Here is a 20,771-nt window from a genome sequence, read left to right as displayed (position 1 = left end):
CCCAAGGGAGGCAATTGAAATCTCCAAAACACCCAAGAACTTCAACCGTGAAGACTGTTACATTCTCTCCAGCGCAAGGAAACGAATCTTCAAAGATCTCGACCAATCAGGGCACACCTCCACAAAATAGGCACCAAACAGGCTGTATATAAAGACGACCAAATTTCTGCGTTGACACTTCAGTGGACCTGAGGAAGCCAACTGGAACGTTGGCGAAATATTGTCCAGTAAAATGGATAAACGCGGAAGAAAACCCGGAAGAATCGCTGCATTACCGTATTTTCCCGTTTATCGATCTGTCGATCAAACTTATCGACTCATTTGCGGAGAAATATCGACGGGATTGCCCCTTTCTCTTAAATGTGCATGACGTCACTAACTCTTGCCAAGCGGCTCACTGCTTCGCCGCTACTCTCAGCTTCGCGCATTCGTCTTACGTGGTCCACTGTCAATAAAAGTCAAATGAGCGATTCTTTCCGTCAAAGATTGTGTCCCTGTGAACGATTTAATCAACTTGAACTTTGATGACATCAGCATCTCATGAAAAGTGGGCGGCATATATTGATTTTTTTTCGGTTTCAAGTATATAAGAAAATGGCAGAATGAGGAAGACTTTTTCGTTATAACTAATTAGATTTATGGTTTTCGGCTGCAGAGCCACCATTAAATTAGTGTAAATATTTTAAACTAATCACCAAATTAAATTGTATTGAATTGCAAATTCGATAAATATCGATAAGATTGAGCTGGCACTACTTAATACACGCCCTGCCCACAGGAATCTATCTTTCTATAAACTTCAGATTCACTGACAAGCTAGTATAAAATGGTTTGTAAAATTCCAACGCAATAAAAACATACCAAGTGAAGTTGAGAAAAACGTTATAAAAAGACGTCAGAGCTTCCATCCCATTTCCTAGAGTTGTTGACGTCAAGAGTGTCCATGTTCATTGAACTCGAACGGGGAGAATTGTATGTTGTAGAAATGAATAGTCCACCAGAGTGAAAACAACATCAAATCACGCGAGACCAATACGAAGAGCATTTGAGTACACATATGAGAAACGAAGATCTTCTGGGCGGTAGTGCGTGATGTCATCAACTTATCTGCTAAAGGGTTATTATTTTCGCCGTGGATACCTGGATATGTTAAAGACGGATAAAAAAAAAGGAAAATATACGAGCCCTCATAATTTTTTTAATCTATCATGAATAATAATAATACAATAGAATAAAATTATTGAAGGATGCCATTGGGGTTGAAAGGGTTCTGTGATTGCCCGCGGCGCTAGCCCAAACTCCCTCGTTCGTTGAACGAAAGACCCTGAAGGGCAGGAACGATCATGTCCCACATGGATTTGATTGCAGGGTACCTCGCTTCCTAAGAGATTTCGACCCCGAGGGAAGAGGGAGCCGTCATAGCTCTCCTAGACAACCGACGGAGGGGGAAAAATAACAGCCAACCATCCATCCCTCCGTAAACATAACATGCCTCGTACGGTGTTGACGTATATGATTACGAGGGGTAAGTGACAACCGTATATTTAGTGGAGCTGAAAAAAACACGGTTTTGAAATAGACGCCTCAGGCATCTTTTGTATCTGAGGTTTTGAAGGATGGAGGAAGGCGTATTTTTTTCCCTCGAATCCAAACAGATTGCTTGCGCACTCCCATTAGCTCCCCACTCGCATCTATTAGGCTCGTTATTTTTTTATTTTGTCTTTCGCCCCGAAAAAAAGAGCCGTAATTTGAATGAAAATCAACACCCATTATAAAAAGTAACTTTGTGGCACTGTCGAAACGAGGAGCTGATGCCGTAAATCCTCAACCTTAAAGAAGGTGCCTTCCCAATCAATTCGATCCCACAAAGTAAGTGAAAGGATAGATTCGAAATTACACTGGCTGGACATCAGTGAGAGAATTGCGTTTGCAAAGGAGGCGTTCGTGAATAGGAAGGGGCTTATCAGAGGATCGTCATGTAGGCGCTTAAAGAAAACGATAGTAAAGTGTCTGATCTGGGGTGTAGCGCATTATTGTCTGGAAACATGGGCACTTAAAATGAAAAATGAGAAAATGCCGGAAGCGTTTGAGATGTGAGTGTGAAGAAGAACGGATAAGCTGAAGTGGACGGAGAGGTGGAGGAACGACGAAGTGCTGGACATGGTGGGCGAGGAGAGGATAACTTCTAGATGCGATACGGAGGAGACAGAAGGTATGGATGGAACTTAACTTTATTTAACTCTTAACATAACTTTCTCTTAAATTTTGCTGTTAACTTTCATGAATGACTCAGCAGCTCGAAAACGAAGGAGAATTTTTTCGTATTTATTTAAATTGATGTTAATAAAGAATAAATATTAATAATAGTAATTCTTATGGTATACTTGAAGACCGGAGGAGTTAGAGATTTGGTCCTGGAGAGCAATGGAGAAGGTTAAGCGGACAGAGAGGAGGAGGAACGACAAAGTGTTGGACATGGTGGGTGATGAGAGGCTGCTTCTAGATGAGAAACAGAGGAGACTGAAGGTATGGTTGGAGCGAGGACATAGGGTAAGGGATGTTGAAAACAGTGTTAGAGGGTTTAATGTTGGATAAACGAGGGAAAGGAAGGAAGAGAATAGGATTTTTAATTAGAATCAAAGGGGTTAGCCTTATTTTGAATTGAAACGGGGAGTTCACGAATGGGGGAGGGGAACTGTAAGAACACTTCTTAATACTCCATGAAAATCTATATTAATCGGTGGATTACATTATAGCAATGACAAAAATAATAATTTCACACTCAAACTAACTCCAATGAAGTAATTTTGTTGAATTTATTCTCATTATTTAAAATGCACTGCCTGTATCACGGGTACAACACAGGCATTTTTCAAGCGCCGTTGGCTCTGAAGGTAATTCTCTTAAAGTTTGGGAGGAAATTCTCGTGGCACATACCAAAAATTCTACCCTACAACACTGTTTTCAACATCCCTTCCTGCCCGGTACTCGCTCTGTCGATACCTTTTGTCTCCTTCGTATCTCAACTAAAATCCGCCTCTCCTCACCCACCTCTCCTCCCTCCTCATCCCTAGCCTACTTCCCATTGGCAGATAGCTGACTTAAAACTTCTTAATAAGATTCTCAATTCCACCATCGACTACCCTGAATTGCTCTCTTTTATCAACTCTAAAGTTCCACCCCGCCCCACCAGTTCCCATCCCCTAATCCACATGCCCACTTCCACACTTTCACTCACTAAACATTCGTTTCCCACCGCATTGCTTCTCTGTTTTTTTTAGTATACAGATATTATTATTATTATTAATATATTGTACAAGTTACAAGTTGGCTATTTGCCAGGTGGTAACAGTTTATACAAAAAATAAAAATAAAACAAAAATATTGCAAATGAGAAATACATTACCAAAATGAAACTAGAAAAGTGAATATTTAAAATTCAGTGATATTAATTTTCCAATATTAATCCTCTACACCTCTTCTTGGAAATCCTTACGTTGTTAGGGTAGGGCTTAAACAGTTGCGCAGGGAGTCTATTCCATTCCGTAATCGTCCTGTTGAGGTACGAGAATTTCTTTACGTCAGTCCTTTGCGGCCGGCATTTCATCTTGCATTGGTGATCATGCTTACCAATATAGCCGGGGTATTCAATCTTCTTCCGTAGTTCCCCCCATGCCTTTTCCCCTTTCAGTGTGCGGAAGAGTGCGCAAAGCCTATTTATTTTTCTTCTCCGTTCTAGTGTGTCCCATCCCAGTACTTTCAGCATTTTTCCGACACTTTCGGTCTTTTTGTGTTTTTAACTCACTTCCTCCACAAATCCCTTTGCACGTCCATTAAAATCCTTCATAACCCTTTACCTACCTTATCAGTCACCGAACCAGCTTGTTATTGTGGATTCTTGTTGTCTTTTTTGTGAATCTGATTCTTGTTTCTGCTTGTTGCATTGCTTGTTTGTCCTCTGCTGTATTTATTGCTACCTGGCCAATTTAAAATGGCAACATTTCTGTAAGTGGTTCTCTATCTTGAAAATAAAATAAAAAAGTATCCAGCACTTCGTCGCTCCTCCTCCTCTCCGTCCACCTTCTCCGCCATGGACCAACCGAACGAACGCCTCCAGCCTTTTCACGTCCACTTTGATAAGTGCCAATGCTTCCACACCGTAAAGCGCTACATTACACATGATGACTCTGGGCATTGTACATTCATTCTCGGGTCTAGGTATAGGTCTAAATAACAGTCTTCCACCTTAGTTTCCGTTGCGAAACATCCGAACTTATTCCGCAAGCATAAAAAAAGAACGGTAAGTAAAAACATAATGGAAATGAGCTGAGAGATAGGTGATGTAATAAGCCGCTCTTGAATGCTCGCCGCACACCTCACTCGAACCTGGCTAAGAAATTTGCATGAAAGACTTCTTCCATGGGACCCAAGTGCTTAAGTGAAGCAGACGGAGCAAGTTATTTCGAGAAATGGGAGATATCAAGTGTTTACATTCACTTATGCCACGCGCTAAAAACAATTAATGACGGATTGCCTGAAATAGTCTTCAAAGGGAATTTATTATTTTTCTTTTGCTTCACTTGAACGAGAGGAAAAAGCTTCTTCAAACGGAAATATTATAACGACGTTGAATGAAGTGAATACGTGTATTTACACGGCAAAAGTTTTGAAAATTTCCTTCAACAATCATAATTTCGATAGGTACTCCGTTATGTCTGTGGTTTAATTTCTAATTTTAATGTCTGTGGGGAGCTGTAACGCCACTAATACTAAACCTTTGGATTGCAGAGGCGAGTGTGTTGGTAAAGAAAATCAGGAGATACGACAGAGACACTAATCTAATTAATCCATTAACTTTACGAAACTTACGAAGTTATTGCTCGAAACAGTTCTTTTTCTAATAAATTTTTCTATCAATCTCTTAATTTTAAGCTACGTTGTGGATACTATACGGAAATCGTCTGACTGAGCTTCTAAACGATACATCTAATACTGTGAAACTAGTTTTCACCATGCAATCTTTATGCACGTGGCATAACCGAGAAAATTATCTAACCCCTTATTACTATCGAGTAAAACTTGAAACGCACTGGGGTCACTAAATGTAAGGAACACTAAAGCGGGCTATTCAACCCTATTTTATGGGAAAAAAACTTTTGAAGCAAGAAGAATAAGCGACTTTAACGCCAGAGACTATAATGCATCGAAGTACGCCACTACAAAAGTTGATACTGCTCGAATTGGGGGTTGGTTGAACCGAGCTCATGAAAATTCCGCCGTTCCTACGACAACAATGTCCTGACTGAAAACGACCCCTGATTCAGAATTAGCAAAAAATGAATTGACCCCTTGCGCTGAAATGACGAGACCAGCTCGTCATAAACTTCCAATGCAAAATCGCGCAATGGCGAGTGTAGCTAATCATCATATTTTCATAATTTTAGCACTATTTAGGCGAACGCTATAAATATTTTGAAAGTTTAACAATGTTAAAAAATCCATAATGTACATAAAGTACCTCTACAACATGAAATATGATGCATTGGAAGTAATAAAATGATTTTATACAAGTAGCGATAACTGTGTTCTCGATGTATTAGAGTACATAATTTACAATATAAATAATAATCGCTTTTATTTCACTGTTCTCCGTTGATTACAACCCAAAAATATCATTTCATTACCTACCATTCCATTTAGAAAGAAACACAGAAAAAATAGTGGATCGGAGCATGATATTCAGAAAATTAATTGGAGAAGAAGGGGTTTAGGAATTCCCTGAGTTTTCCCTCACTTTCAAGCCATAATTTTCTTTTTTTCCATAAGGATTTCAAAATAACAAATTTAATTATTTCATAGGCATGAGTTAAAGAATTTAAAACGCATTAACAGCATTAATATTAACATTAATATTAATCAAAATATAGACTAACTTATGTGCAAAACAAAATGATCAATCAGAAATGAGGAAATTACCGTATTTTTAAAAGTATTCGTCCTTATTTAAATCGAGTCCAACAATACATAACTTGACAAAAATAAAACAAAAAATCAATATCTTATGCGAAGAGCCAAAATAAGTGGACAAAAAAGAAGTAGATGCCTTCAAAAACATAACAGAAAGGATAAATAAGTTGTAAGAACAGAGACAAGCCATTAACCGAACTTCCCTGTCTTCTTGCTGAAAATAATTGCTTTCTTTCGCCTATTGCTCATGCATATTACTATTCAAACTGCTGCAGGGACCACATATTATCCGCACATCACCATTTTCAGAACATTTTTCCCTGATTTCCCTGAGAGTTTCAGTTTCTCGGGTTATTAGCAGATTCCCGAGATCTTCAGACAGAAAAGTGAGCTAAACTTGTTGACGAGGCAAAGTATAAATCTGTGTCGATGGAATTCTGCCATTTGCCACCGGTAACTATATCCATTGTTCATAAATATATTTCATCCCCATAACGTTTGATTAAACTAATTAATTGTTAGAACATCCAATTATGCTATGGATAAATACCAGGATAAACATGCGATTTGATACTCTTAAAATCGATGGCAAAACTTGTATTTTTGAAACAGTAAAATGATAACGAAAATACACTTCAGCAATTCTAGTGTCGCTGGAAGTGAAAGATACTGAAGAAGGACACATTGGACCCTGATTTTAATGAGGCAGCGAAACGTTCGAGGCATGAGAACGGAGTGATTTCAATGCCAGTGAAGACAAAATAACGAAGGATGCTATTCAGAAAGTTGATATTGGTCGAATTCAGACATGGCACCCACGAACCTTTCGTGACACTGGCAACGAACAAATCATCCTCCACGGAAACTAAACAGAGGAGACACCTCCGCGCGTCCCTTAACGGTTTGACTGACCTTGCCCATTACGTCGCTTTTTAATTGGTTTCCAAAATGCCCACAGCGCTGCGACGAGCGATCCACTTACTCCCAATGCTAGCAGTTCAAAGTATTTGCAATGGCCAGGAATGGTATTGGTATGATATGATTTAGATAAAGAATATCATGTGGAATAGATATTTCGGTTAAAAGTCCTCAATACTGTCCATTTCCTCGGGAATTCAGGATCGCTCTCCCCAATGGCGGATCCAGGATTTTTAAAGGGGGCACAAGGTACCAAACAGGCGAACGGTGATCTCATACTTGAGATTAAAAACAACTCGTAGCTTCTTCTGTACGAAATATTCAATTTATCGTAATATGAAAGATATTATTGTGAAAATATCAACAAGTTACATACATAATAAATAATTATTTTCTTCTTATCTTGACCTCATTTAATTAATGGTAAAATAATTAACAAATTAATTAATTGATTTTGGATGTTGTCGGTTTTAGATCATGAGTTTAATTTGAGAAAAAGCCTTTTCAAAGAAATGGTTCACATATCTAAATCAATTAACAGTTGTAATAAAAAAAATGAAAACCTTAGCAAAATTTATTTTTATTTAATTAATCAAAATTAATGGTAAATAGGTTTAGTAATAGCTTAGTAATGTAATAACAATATGCAAAGCTACAGTATGTCAAATTTGTTTGTGTATTCTCTTCTTATATATTTTTTAAAATTATATTATCGTAAAAAAACTCTTTCGTAACATTTATTTATGGAAAATATTGCATATAATTGCATTTTATATTGTTCTCATTATTTCACTCATAGCCCTTATGATAGTTTTAAATAAACTGAAACGTTGGCTAACAACTTTTTTGCATCATATACATTTGACCTATACTCCAAGAATAGGGTAGTTTCCTTCATCAATATCTTTTTTTTCCATCGCCCAGAAAACAGCTCACAAGGCCTTTTCCATCGGAGGGTATAACATGAAACAACAACTATCACACACAACCAACAAAGCACTACACGACACAACATTCCCTGGATAGGGGCAACCTACCCAGGCGGGACTCGAACCCGCGACCTTCGGTTTGGCAGGCGAGGACTTTACCCCGCCGCCACCGAGGCCGGCGAAGAAAACGAAAGGCATTGATTGCGATTCGTTACCCACGATTAGTGTATTCATAATAGACAAATTATTTGGTTTTAGAAATCCCAGTTTAAACGAATGGCAAGGGCCAAATTTTATCCTCATTTGAAAAAGGCCAGATTGGCGCCCATGCGATTCCACTCCAGGTGACGTCACAGGGACCTAGTTTCTACACGAGAGGATAGGAGTTATACATCGCCTGAGGTTACCAATGCATGCATGAGGCACAGAGCTCAGGGAAACATGTCTTAATAATCACCTATTATAACTGGCTAAGGTCGGAAAGTTTTCTTCGTTTGATAAGGTATTAATAAACCTTTTTTAAGCCAAGCGCTACCAGCCAGCAAGGTACTCAGCTACCCGCTAGCATCCTGCGTCCTATCAGCGCTCAGAGCCTCGATCAAGGTCACCTCATAAGGCGGGAGGGGGAACCAGAAATGCGTCGCACGAACTTTTTCCCATCATTCCTACTTACGCGTCGCGTTTTCGCGCGCTTGAAATTTTTCACTTTTCATTAAATCGCGAAAAATAGATATCGTCATTTAAAAATCTAAAAGCGTGAAATACGTACTCCAGGAGTAATAATCTTTCGATTTAGGCAATAAAAAATAATAGGAAACCACCCTATTATTTTACCATATTTAATAACGACAGTTTTCGTGTCCCTTTCCAACTTGGGCGATGCTTTATATCGAGCGTAGGCTAGCGAATGACCAATGACAGACAAATCTCTTTTCTTGGCTTGGGCTCAAGGCTTAAATGATTAAGGCTCCGTAATACACTAAACAAAACGAACGTAATGATAACCATATTAAAAATCTTGTCTATATTTTGAACGTCTGGAGGGGGGGCGCGTGCCCCCTTTCCCTTTCCCCCTAAATCCGCCTAAGGGTGTACCGTCAGCGTCGCGAGAGACAACTATCGTCAACTTATTTAACACTAACATGCCCGTCCAATCCTAACACCCTATTATGCCCGAATGGGTCATTTTGACCCAATATGACAATGTTTGCATATTTTAATCAAAATACTTAATTCCTTCCCAGTTTATTTATTAATACTGTTTATAAAGCATTTGGGAGGGGATTAGAAAATTTAATTAGACGAAAAATATAAAAATTATTCTCGTTCAACAATTTCTATTGTGTTATAGGAAACTAGCTCCCACAAATTTGTGAATACCTATCAATTTTCCTCTGATGGGTTTTTGGAGGTACAATGAATTTCGATCGTATCGGGTTAAATAAAAAAAATATAGTGACATTTTGACTAAAATCAGTATAAAACACACCGTCACATTGAATACAAAGGAAAAGTAGAAAGGCTTCAAATGGATTTGATGGTCTAGGTCAAAATGAGCCATCCGGGCATGGCAGGCATAGGAAAGTGATGAGAAAAAAAATAATATAAGGCCTAAATTTTGGCACATTGGTAAACCAAACTAAATAATTAAAATTCATGAAATATGAGATTTAAAATTTTTCTTTCTTTCAAAAGTATCAACGTAAATATTCTCTTTTGGGTCAAATTGACCCAGCTGGGCATTCTAGCGTTAACGCGCGTTGGATGACAGAGATGTGTCTTGGTATCGTGATCGCTGTAAGGAAAGCTGTAATCGCCTTTTCAGATATCCCAAGATACTAAAACACAGACGTTTCGAGTAGAGAGTACTCGCGAGTAAAAGGAATCGTGAGTGTAAATGGAAATTGCGACTACAAATGCAGTTTCTACTGAGCGGTACTTTATACTGAAATATAGGAGCCAGGAGTATCTTAATTGGATACCGGAAAGTAATCGTTAAGCCGACCTCTAGTGACAGCATATGTATTATTGCCGACTGGAAAATAATCTTTTTTATAGTAGTAGATATTTCTCTAGAGGTGTAGGCCCGTAAACAATCACTTTAGTGTCCCTAAGTTTCGGACATTTACTGTTCTTCCTAAAGGTTTAAAATTAACTGATATTTATAATATTCAGCAGAGAAGACAAGAGAGGAAGCATTCGAAATGCGGTGTTGCCGAAGAATGATGAAGATAAATTGGATCGACGGGATAAGTAATGATGAAGTGCTAAGAAGAGTGGGAGAAAAGAGAAGTCTTCTAAAAACCTTGAGGAAAAGACGGGACAACTTATTTGGCCGTATAATGAGACATTACGGCCTGAAGAAAACAACCTTAAGAGGACAGGTGCAAGGGGAATATAGGCAAGGGACGACCACAAATGAGTTACATAGGACAGGTTGTAAATAATTTAAAAGAGGTATGAAAAGGCAAGCGAATTGGAAAGAGGAATAAAGAGCTGCGTCAAACTAATCTTAGGATAGTTTAAAGTATACCGGGCCTAGCCGCGGTGATAACTTTTACGGGAGTCACCCGCAATGCACAATCGTGCGAAAGATCCACAGAGAAAAAATCATTCGTTTTTCTCTGTGGATCTTTCGCATAATCTTAGGATTGTTGATTTCTGATGATGATGATACATTATGATATTTTTGTGCCCTTCCCCCATCCTTTCCGAAATCCCGAAAACCAAAACTAAAATAAGCCCTCAATAAATCATGCGGAGCTATGTTAACATGATAGCGGTAGTAAAAACATACAAAGCAGACTTGCACTTCAAGAGAAATATTAAACAATCATTATACCATAAAGCCCACTTCCGACCATTGACTGATTCGTACAAATGTTAAGGGTGAACGATACGAGGTACGACATGAATCACAGAAAGTCATAGAATACCCTCCAAAATCATGAGAAAACCAGGAGAAAAATTGTCGAAATACTAAATATTCTATCGATTACAGTGTAGCCAACTTCCTCTATGCCTCCACTTTTTGTGGAAATTTGGGGGGCAAAAAATCGACGGTATTGAGGAGTTAGAGCATCGCAGAGAAAGCTTGTTAATGGCACCAAAGTCATTGTGGAAGCCATTAGTCCACACCTTGTAACAGTCAGTAAGCCTGTAAGTTAAGAACTATTTGGTACTTTTAGGGTTCAATTTAAGCAGGTTAGGTATCACCGGAAAAAACTATCCTAAAGGAAAAAACGGCAGACAAAAACAGCATGAATTGACAAAGAGACCATAAAATGCTCCGGCCTTTTCCGGAGAGGTCTGAGGGGGGGCTTAGACCCTCCCCAACGTGTGACAGCGAGTATATTATAATGTAGAGTTCAAGAAGGCTTAAAAATCCAATCTACTTCGTCATGGTATTCTCTTAAGTCCTCTTCGAATACGGCCACAAAATGCACTCACCTTGCTCGATGCTGAGAGTCGAAGCCTACACCTCCAAAATCAGGAATGAGTCTCCACTCAGGAAGGGTCCGTTGCGTTGTTCAATCGAAGACTCGAGTTTCTGCTCTTCGATACACAGCGCCCTTCTCTCGAGAGCAGCCAAGTGGGAAATTAAATGATGGTGGTGGGTCAGCCAAGAAATGAAATAAAAAAAACTTGAGGAACGTAATAAAATGAGCGTGACCGTTTTCGGGGAAAGAGGCACGTCGTATTCCTCACACGCGAAACGAGTCGAGATGGGAATAAAAATAAAACTCCACACACACGCGTACACAAAGAAACACACTTTCACGACCCTACGCAGTGTGTACCTTGTCAATCTTTCTTTTTATCACTGCATACCACGTAGATGTGTGCAATTTGTTTTGCTATCTTCCCTCTTGTTGGAATTATCGGTAATATTTCTTACTTCCTTATTTTTTCTCCACACAAACACGTCACACGTCGTGGCGAGTTAATTCTTCGTCCGTGAGGTATAGGAAATTGAAATAATATGCACTTTTAGCTGTCATATTCACAGTTCCATTAGTTATCTTCACACAACTCTAGATTGTTCGGGTTCAATTTCATCAATGTCACGCCATTAATCGCTGGGGAAATAGATTTCATTAGTACCCCGGTTCTTCGCAATATTTGGCCTTTCTTCTCCCGTTGTGGGTTTCATTTGTATTTACACAACGGTGGTTTTCTTCTAGATTCCTAAATCACTCGAAAGCAAAAAGTTCACCGTTGAATCAGCATCAATGATCAGGAACTTTGACGAGACTGCACTTTAACAAGAATTTGATTTATCATTTCCAATTACAACAATGTTGCCCACTCCAATGATCAAAGTTGTCATACATCATTCAAAAGAGATCTGATCGTTGATTTTACTGACCTAACAGCATGTATTTAGAAGTGGAATTAGAAGCTAGTCGCTTTTAATTACCAACTCACACGATATATGTAATTAAGATGGTTGTAAGTCATTTGGGTCATTAAAACGCAGGGGAGTTTCGATGAACACTTCTGGGTTCCTCATGCAATGGAAATAAACCTCACGAAATGCATTTGTTCATTTAGAAGTTGAAACAAAGGCCATCAAACGCCCACAATCATATTCTTACTTCCTCTCAGTTTCTTTCGGGCAGCGGATTCTGCTCGAATACCTCCTAAGGTTTCACTTTTGCCTACAAAGCAGGAGTTTTCTGCAGAATGCCTCCGCGAATGAATTAAATGAAGTGGTTTAGTTTCATGAGTCGTCTGGAGTCCTGGCACGGTCAAGACAAGCCCGCGAAATATATAATTGAATAGGGCAAATGAAATGGAAGTCCACAGATGTACAAGAAACCTATTTTTCTTCCACTCGTTTTGTCTCTTACACCATTAAATATCCCTACGTTTCACTTGAATCTACCATGCAGGATTTTTCTGATATGCACGTGATTCTGTGGTTCAGGCAAGCCAGGTAAATGTACGTTATGTACGAATTGCGCGGATGAAATTAAAGACCTCAGAGGCCAAAACGCCCTTTTTTCCACTTATCCTATTCTATGCACACATGCCTAAGTTTCCATAGCTATCACAATGCAGTATTTGATTTTTCTGTTGAGCATATCTGTGGTTCAGGCAAGCCAGTGAAATGCGCGTAGGAATTGGGCTGATGACATAAAAGTCCTCAAGATGTCAAAACGCCTTATATTATTCACTTTTACTCCATTGTCCTAAGATTCTATTGTAATCAAAATGAAGGAGTTTTCTGATGAAAACGCAAAGGGTCATAGCACGATCGAAATCGAAACGCATGTAACAATTGAGGCATTTGAAAAGGAAGTTCTCAAAAGAGGTCCAAACGCCCCATTTTTTCCCAATTGTCTTCTCTCTCTTATGTTACCCAAAGATTGAATAGCTATCACAATGCAAGACTTTTCTGTTGAAATCGAGAAGGGTCCCGGCCTGATCGAAAGCGATCCCGCGAAATACATACGTACGCATTGGTGGAATTAGAAATGGAAGTCCTCAACAGGAGTTTCAAACTTTTCAACTTTGTTCTTTCCTCTTCGTTGATTTAAGGCAGTCCCCTTCCACCCTAAGGCCTTGCTCCCCCACTCCAGTGACCCTTAACTCCCCCACCCCTCCCCGCCGGGGGATCAACACAAACCAGCTTCCACCACGGGACCTTCTTCCCCCCCTCCTCCTCCACTCCTCCCTGACTCTTCTTCCTCAACAGACCTCCCCCACTCCCTTGAGCTTCCTCGACCACTCCGCCAGTCACTCAAAGAAGGATTTCCCAACGTGGGTTTGAGGTGGGTGCCCAACAAAAAGAAAACCACCTGCCCCAGCACTTTAAATTTATGGCAAGCCGATGAATAGGAAGGGGACTTGACCAAATACTTTCACCTCAAGTCTCGCTCGACCCTTGCCGATTTCAAGGATGCTACCTGGGGAAATAGGCAAGTGTTATATATCGCTTACTCAGAGAAGGATATCCGTCGGGCCATATCATTTTATTGACCTCACAGTACCATAAAAATAAGTGATTGAGTACGATGTTAGCTAAACCAATATGATCCAATAGCTGTGCATCACTCGGACTGGATTGGATGCATATCAGAACTATAGATTTCGCTTACCTCACATAACTAATCAAACACTGGAACTCTAGTAAATTATCCTGGGTAATAGGTAGCACATAGTAAGTGTCGTTTAAACTTCTAGTAATCACTCACAATGGCTATGATTTTAATAATACCGCTAGTCACTAATACCGCACCGTTACAAGAAGGCAGCTACTCCAGCCCAATGGAACCCAGGATGTGGGGCAATGCGGGGGATGGTATGGAAATTTACCAGGATAATTGGCTTCAATATCCTCACTTTAGTAAGTGGGGAAAAAGCTATCATATCTTAGGGATTAAATAGCTTATTATAGTCCGTCAGGCTGCATGTAGCTCATAATACTTTGGATTTGACTTCATATACATATATTTCACGGCCAGGAAGTTAGAATTCATTGATGTCCCGTCCCTTATAAAGAATTATAGTGATATTCCCCTGAACTGAAGCTAAGCCAAATAACCAGTGTTATGAATCACTCAGATAAGATATGATACCGACCGGAAGACTTCCATCACCCTGGCTCGATTGAGAGCAAGTTCACGATATTATTAATGAATATACTACGTGTGTTAAATGTTTAAAAATGTTGAATTGGCCGATAGAGTTAGATTTATCGTCCGTCCGACAGCTAATTTCTTACGAGGGATTCTTAAAAATGGTTGAGGTGTTGGTATTTTCAATCATTCGTTCGGGGCTGATGTCATTTGGTATCGACCCAACTCCGATAGGCACCCTCCTAATCTACAAGCACAGCGTCGATTGTATGGTAGCTACGCTATTGAGGGTAAACAACACTGTCCTGAATACCTGCAAGCGGACCGCTGGACTACCCTTGATGAAGAGGTATCGCGTTCCGTATTGCTTCCCACGGAAAATTGCATTTCGACGGAGATTCCTCAGCGGGAAACATAAAAAAATTACGTCGTGAATGCACTCCGCTATTGGCGAAGCTTCGATCATTTCAAGTCACATCCTTGTCACACACTCTCGGAGTGCAACATCACTAGAAAAAAGCTTCCCTTAAAATCAGGATTTCACAGCCAGCGACGTACGGTACTCAATATTCCCGTCGCATCCTCCGACCCCTTTCCAAATATATATATATATATCTCGTTATTTATCACGTAAAAATTCTACTCAATGCACTATTTATGTTCAAAACAGATATATCCTTACTTCGCTCCCATTTAATAATTCATTTGATGCGTAAGAAGAGTTCGCAGAAAGGTATGTTTCTGTTCGAAAAACGATCTTCTCTTTCTCAACCGCAACTTAAAAAATGCTGAAGCACGTAAAATCGGCGTTTCCTTGGTGCATTTTGGCGTTCAAACCGATCCAATCGGAATTCGCGCCCATTCGACTATGATTTTTAACACGCAACAATCACCTCCCAAATGATTGGTTTGCGTCCTCGACCGATATTCTCGAACTCCTCACAACGCGCGTCGCGGAACGTTTCAAAACGATGTTCACCACTCACACACGAGACATTTATAGCATCGATGAAAAGATTCGACCTCCACTCCTTACGGGATCAATTCTGATCGACTTAAACGGGAGACGGGAGCCGTGGAGATCGGCGAAGAACAGAGGGGTACAGGGCTAATTGATGACAGGAGGCTGCCGTGGAGATCAAACCGCGGGCTCGTTGTTTTGACGATCGCGAGTGGATGTTGAATGACACTGGCGAATGTCCTGCGCTTCTATTCTTCCCGCAGACCCGTGTTGGCGTCGTCGCAGAAACGGCGAAGTCCGTTACTCCTCCCAGGCGCCTCGACTCGTCTCGGTAGCCCATCCACCAACTCGGTGGCTTGACTGGAGCTCCCGTACGCGAAGGACCTCCGCGGACGGCTGGCGAGGAGGGTCGCCGGTCACGTGACACGTTCGCCGGCCCCGCAGAGCTGCCATCTACCGGCGGACGGCGTAAGCTTCGCCCCCCAACTCGTCCTCCACTCCAACTCCCTTTCCTCCACAGCCATCTCCACCTCTCCTCAAACATTTTCTTCGAACTACAACATTCTCTACCGCAGGGTCTCGTTCTCTGCTGACGATCGTACAGTCGGCATATAAGTGTGCTTTACTCACTATGTCGTTAAAGGTATTCTCCCGGTCAATTTAGGAAATAAGGCGAACGACAAAATAAGTTAACATTTTACGATAATCCATTTTTACTGCCTTTATTATTGAGAAGATTTACAAAGATCAATTAGTTACAGATCACATAAAACTTGATAAAAATGTACATTAAATAAGAAAAATCGACGGCGTACCCAGGATCATAACTTGGGGGGGGGGGGGGGCAAATTGTGACATTTGAAAAAAAAGTTTTATTTTAGTTACATATGCTATACTAATACATATCATTTTTCGTGGGTTTAAGGAAAATTTGTTGAATACTTTCATTTCAATTCAGTACTGATTTTGCTTAAAGACTTTAGCGAATTTTACTTCTGGGGGGGAAGCTGTCCCCCGGCCCCTCGCTGGGTACGCCCATGTGAACAATGAAGAATGGGAACATTTCACTCACTCAGCCACTCAGTGTTTCAACCCGAAGAATGGTTTGGATTGGTGAGGGTAGAGCTCACTTCGAATTAATTTATCACACCTCGAGGGTAAATAGGCCAGTTTCTATCCCTTGATCACCTCAGATTTCGAGGAATTTATATGGGAGTGTCCGTGGGTTTTATCCGGGATATGAACCCTTGTCCCCTCGATAAGGAGCTACACCTTGCCTGCTAGGCAACCAAGCTTCCCTGGGGAACTTTTATGCGGTGTTATTATATACATTTTTTCACATAATAATAAAATATATTATAAATCTCGAAGTTCACACTTTCAGTTGATGTCACTCAACCTTCATAAGAATCATCAATTCTCCACCAAGTATGTACAATTAAATAAGTATGGCCACAAAATTCTTGACGTGAAAACTTTCACCTGCACAAGTCACTGTGGTATTTAAATGATTTAGCCTTTTTTTATAACGTGTACAACTGTGCCAACACATAGAATTTTGCCACATTACATGACGTAGTTGAAAAATCATAAGACACCATTTTTCAAATAAATATATTCAAGTCAATTTTAGCCCATAGCTTTGCGAAGCACATTATTAATCACTGAGAAACTCAGTGCCAAACAAGCTCATCCCTCACAAAGCAAAATTTAATGAATATAATATTATTTTAAAGGTCCATAAGAAAGGGGCGAAAATTTCCAATTCACGTACCAAAAAAAACATGCTATTATATCATATTTATACGATTCGTTGCCCAGCGGTTCCCAATTCAAATGAGCGTGAAAAGATGTCGAAAATAACAAATATAATATTTTTTTATTCTTCCACTGCAGCGCGTGCCGCATTGCAATTATTTGTATAATTACATCACGTAGAGCTAGTACTTTACGGAGGTAGTCATAAAAGCAGTGATTCAGACACCAACATTTGTTACTTCGACCACGTAATGTTATATTTATAATCCCATTAGAAATGCAATTGAGTCTAAACTAAAACTTACAAGCGTTATTGTGACTTTATGGTGATACCTATATTCATCGCATGTAGCGGGGTATCACACAAAAAAAATTAGCGAAAATTTGAATTTTTTTATTTTACAAAAATTAGTTTTTACGGCTTTAAATAGAACTCACACAGACTGGGCGCAATCTTTCAGTCCTGTCAGGAACTTATAGAAAACGACTGTTAAAAATGATTGCAAATTATGTCATATCTTTGCTAAAAAAAATATCTTTTCCATTGCGAGTCAAACGAATATCCATGTAATTTGTCGTCGTCCCTAAATGTATCTCTTAATATTCATAGCTCAATAAAAAAAACGCTGAATAGAAGGGCCGAAACAAATTACTGCGGCAGTGCGCACTATAAAAATTGTTAGCCATATCAAAACCTATCGAACCAAAAGCTGAAGCTTATTTTTTCGTCCATTTCCCCTGGAATCGGTTATAATTCTCCCACCATTTATGTGATCATTTGCACATGGGTACCGTAATTATGAAACATTCCAATTCGCACGAATAGAGTTCCGGTGAGGGAGGGATGATGATCTTGGTTCACAGCTACGTCTCATCAATGTGTCCACGCCCTCATTATGCTCCGCCAGTTCCCGGGACTGCTTTGCGCGGTGCCATATTACCAGTCCCAACTTAGGTAGGTCCGGTATTAGGCCTGAAATTCCGGGAAAAAGGTGCACTTTAACATCGACGGGCATAAAATAATTTCTGTAATTGACTCACTGTTAAACGGCAAATTTATAATGGTCCGAGTGTTACGCTATTTATTATAATAATGATAAATTTTATTTTTCCTCAAAATCACCATTACAAGCAATTCTTATAAAAAACAGAAACGGATAAATTAGAAATCGGTTTTAGGCATTGCCTCTGCTTGGATATCTCATCATTAGTTAGAATGTGAATTGAAAAATATAAGTAAACTGATATAGTGATAGAAACCATAAATAAAACATGAAAGATGACACACAATTTTTTGTTAAGTCAAAGCTTTTCGTACAAACGAAAATATATTTAGTGTGAATAGCAATGTTAGCAAAAAAAGTTAGCTGAATTTTCTACTATAAATCATCATTTTTTCACTCTTTTCATAAAAAAACGGACGTTTTGGGTTACCAAACTTTTTTCTTAGAATTTCCTCTGCTCCAACCGGATCGAAGAGTGCAGGAGCCAAGTACTCATAAAATTGTGTTGTAATGTAAATAATAAGACTATTTGTCCCGGTTGATGTAGAATAAATTTTTAGAAAAAAGTTTAATGTCCTACAATAGCTGTCAATTAAATATCTTCCAAAACATATTGTAAAAAATGATTCAGATCTTTGAACGAAAGGAAAACCATTATACCAATTAAAGATTTAAGAAATTAAGAAACAAATGTAACAAACAAATTAATATTAATTGCCATTATACACATGATATTGCGAGAACATTGACGGTAATATTTTTAAAGGTTTTATACCAGTTAAGGTGTCAGGACATTTAAGAAGGTTCACGAGAGAACACTGGAGGCGTTTGAGACGCGGGCTTGCAGAAGAACGGAGGAGGTGAAGTGGACAGAGAGAAGGAGGAACGACTAAGTACTGGACATGGTGGGTGATGAGAGGCATCTTTTACATGAGATACGGAGGAGGCAGAAGTTATGGATGGAGCGAGTACTTAGCGGGAAGCAGTAGCGCCGACTCCATGGGGCCTGAGGGGGCCCGAGCCCCCCCAAAAATTCGTTACAAATGTGAGGAAAAAATGTGTAAGGCTTGTCGATTTTCCCCGAAATGTCCAGATATCGAGATTCAAGTGTTCAGGGGTCTAATGTTGATCATATGGCTCTTCTAAAATGCTTAAAAAACTTAAAATTTGCTACTTAATTTTGTCACTAAAATTTACCGTGGCAAGGTCCCCGGTTTGGGCCCCACCCAATATTTTTTGTAAGTCGGCACCCCTGGCGGGAAGGAGATGTTGAAAACAGTGTTAGAGGGTAGAATGCTAGGTAAACGAGGGGGAGGAAGGAAGAGAATACGATTTTTAGATAGAATGAAAGGGAGAAGACCTTCTTGTGAATTGAACTATAGAAAATGCTACATACATCTGTCTATGCGAATAGAAGTACATTTTTTTGTTGCCAATTCCCGTTCATAATAATTCTTGAATACTTTTAATAAGATATTGTTATTTATTCGTGATACACGTTATTTTTTAAGTGCCTTACCAGAACTCTTCTCGATTACTCCATGGAAATCAGAATGCTTCTTAAGCAGTCCATGGAAACCTACCATAATCGGTAGAATGTTGGGTAAACGAGGGAGAGGAAGGAAGTGTACGGGTTTTTAGGTAGAATGAAATGGAGAATGCCTTGCTGTGAATTGAAGAGGGAAGTACATGAAGGAAGGGAAGGCTACAAGAATGTTTCTCAAGCACTCCATGGAAACCTACCTTAATCGGTAGAATGCTTTGATAGTAATAAAGAAATGCTAGGCGGAACTTCGTTAGAGTAACACACATGGAACAAAAGATGTCCCTTTTAGAGAAAGTTTAACATGCTTCATACTTCTTCGATTTATTTAAAATATTTTTGCCTGCTTATGCTACGTTTTCTTGATTTAGTTATAGATTTAGCGGTATTTTAAACCTTTTTTTGAAGTTTAGATTTAAAAAAATTGTGGAGTCAATATACCCCGAGAGAGTAACCGACATGGAAAATTCGAAACGTTTAAGTCAAATTTATCCGTAAGTAGTGGAATTTGAGATTAAGATTGTAATTTTCGTCCGTAGCCAGTGATTCAGCGTTTAAAATGATACCTCATTTATTACTGTAGGTACAGTTTTATCGGAGCACATATGGACTGGCAGAAAAAGACCTTCTGTAATAATATTTATGATGATGATGGGAGTCCATTAAAAAAAATAACTCGTTATTTTACCTCAGTGGCCCAACTCCAAACATGAGACCGACAATACTTACGTGTTGTCTTGGGAATTGAGATTTGCGTTGCCAACAGGAAGACGAATGATCCTGCCTTGTCTTGCGCGTTTCTTTTTCCGAGATATGTATCTGTAAAATCAGATTTTTACACCAAGCATTACAAACATCACGTTTTTTCATGTTTCCTCAGGCAGCGCTAATGCTGCACCGAAAAAATATCCTAAGATTTAGTTAAATCCTCTATCAATAATTAGGATATTTACAGCCACTATATGGTATCCAAAGTATTCCGCCGAGTTCTACATGAATTTCCTCTCCAGAGAGGAAACGTCTCGACGCAATGCGACGCTTTGCTCTAGGACTAGAACATACCGCCGCAGAAAATAACGTGCAATGTACTTTTACCGCCGGCCGCTT

The 20,771-nt window shown here is 39.5% G+C and overlaps 2 protein-coding genes across 7 annotated transcripts in view; both read right to left on the bottom strand.

Annotated features, from left to right (window-relative positions):
* The window catches only part of LOC124160270, a 127,327-nt gene extending 113,950 nt beyond the window's left edge, over window positions 1–13,377 (bottom strand). The window contains exon 1 of the mRNA XM_046536093.1: window positions 11,265–13,377. The gene's annotated coding sequence lies outside the window, so the exon portion shown is untranslated. The remainder of the gene's footprint in view (window positions 1–11,264) is intronic.
* A 3,328-nt stretch (window positions 13,378–16,705) lies between these two features.
* The window catches only part of LOC124160772, a 44,347-nt gene continuing 40,281 nt past the window's right edge, over window positions 16,706–20,771 (bottom strand). For all 6 annotated transcript variants that reach the window (XM_046536801.1, XM_046536806.1, XM_046536804.1 and 3 more), the window contains 2 exons: window positions 20,394–20,483; window positions 16,706–18,090 (listed from right to left, as the gene is read on the bottom strand). In XM_046536801.1, coding sequence (XP_046392757.1) covers window positions 18,069–18,090; window positions 20,394–20,483 — 112 coding nt within the window. In that variant the 3' untranslated portion in view covers window positions 16,706–18,068. The remainder of the gene's footprint in view (window positions 18,091–20,393; window positions 20,484–20,771) is intronic.

The sequence above is a fragment of the Ischnura elegans genome, chromosome 6, assembly GCF_921293095.1.
Source record: "Ischnura elegans chromosome 6, ioIscEleg1.1, whole genome shotgun sequence".
NCBI classification, from domain to species: Eukaryota; Metazoa; Arthropoda; class Insecta; order Odonata; family Coenagrionidae; genus Ischnura; species Ischnura elegans.
Note: the sequence above shows the minus strand (reverse complement) of the source record. Positions and strands in the feature narration are given on the sequence as shown.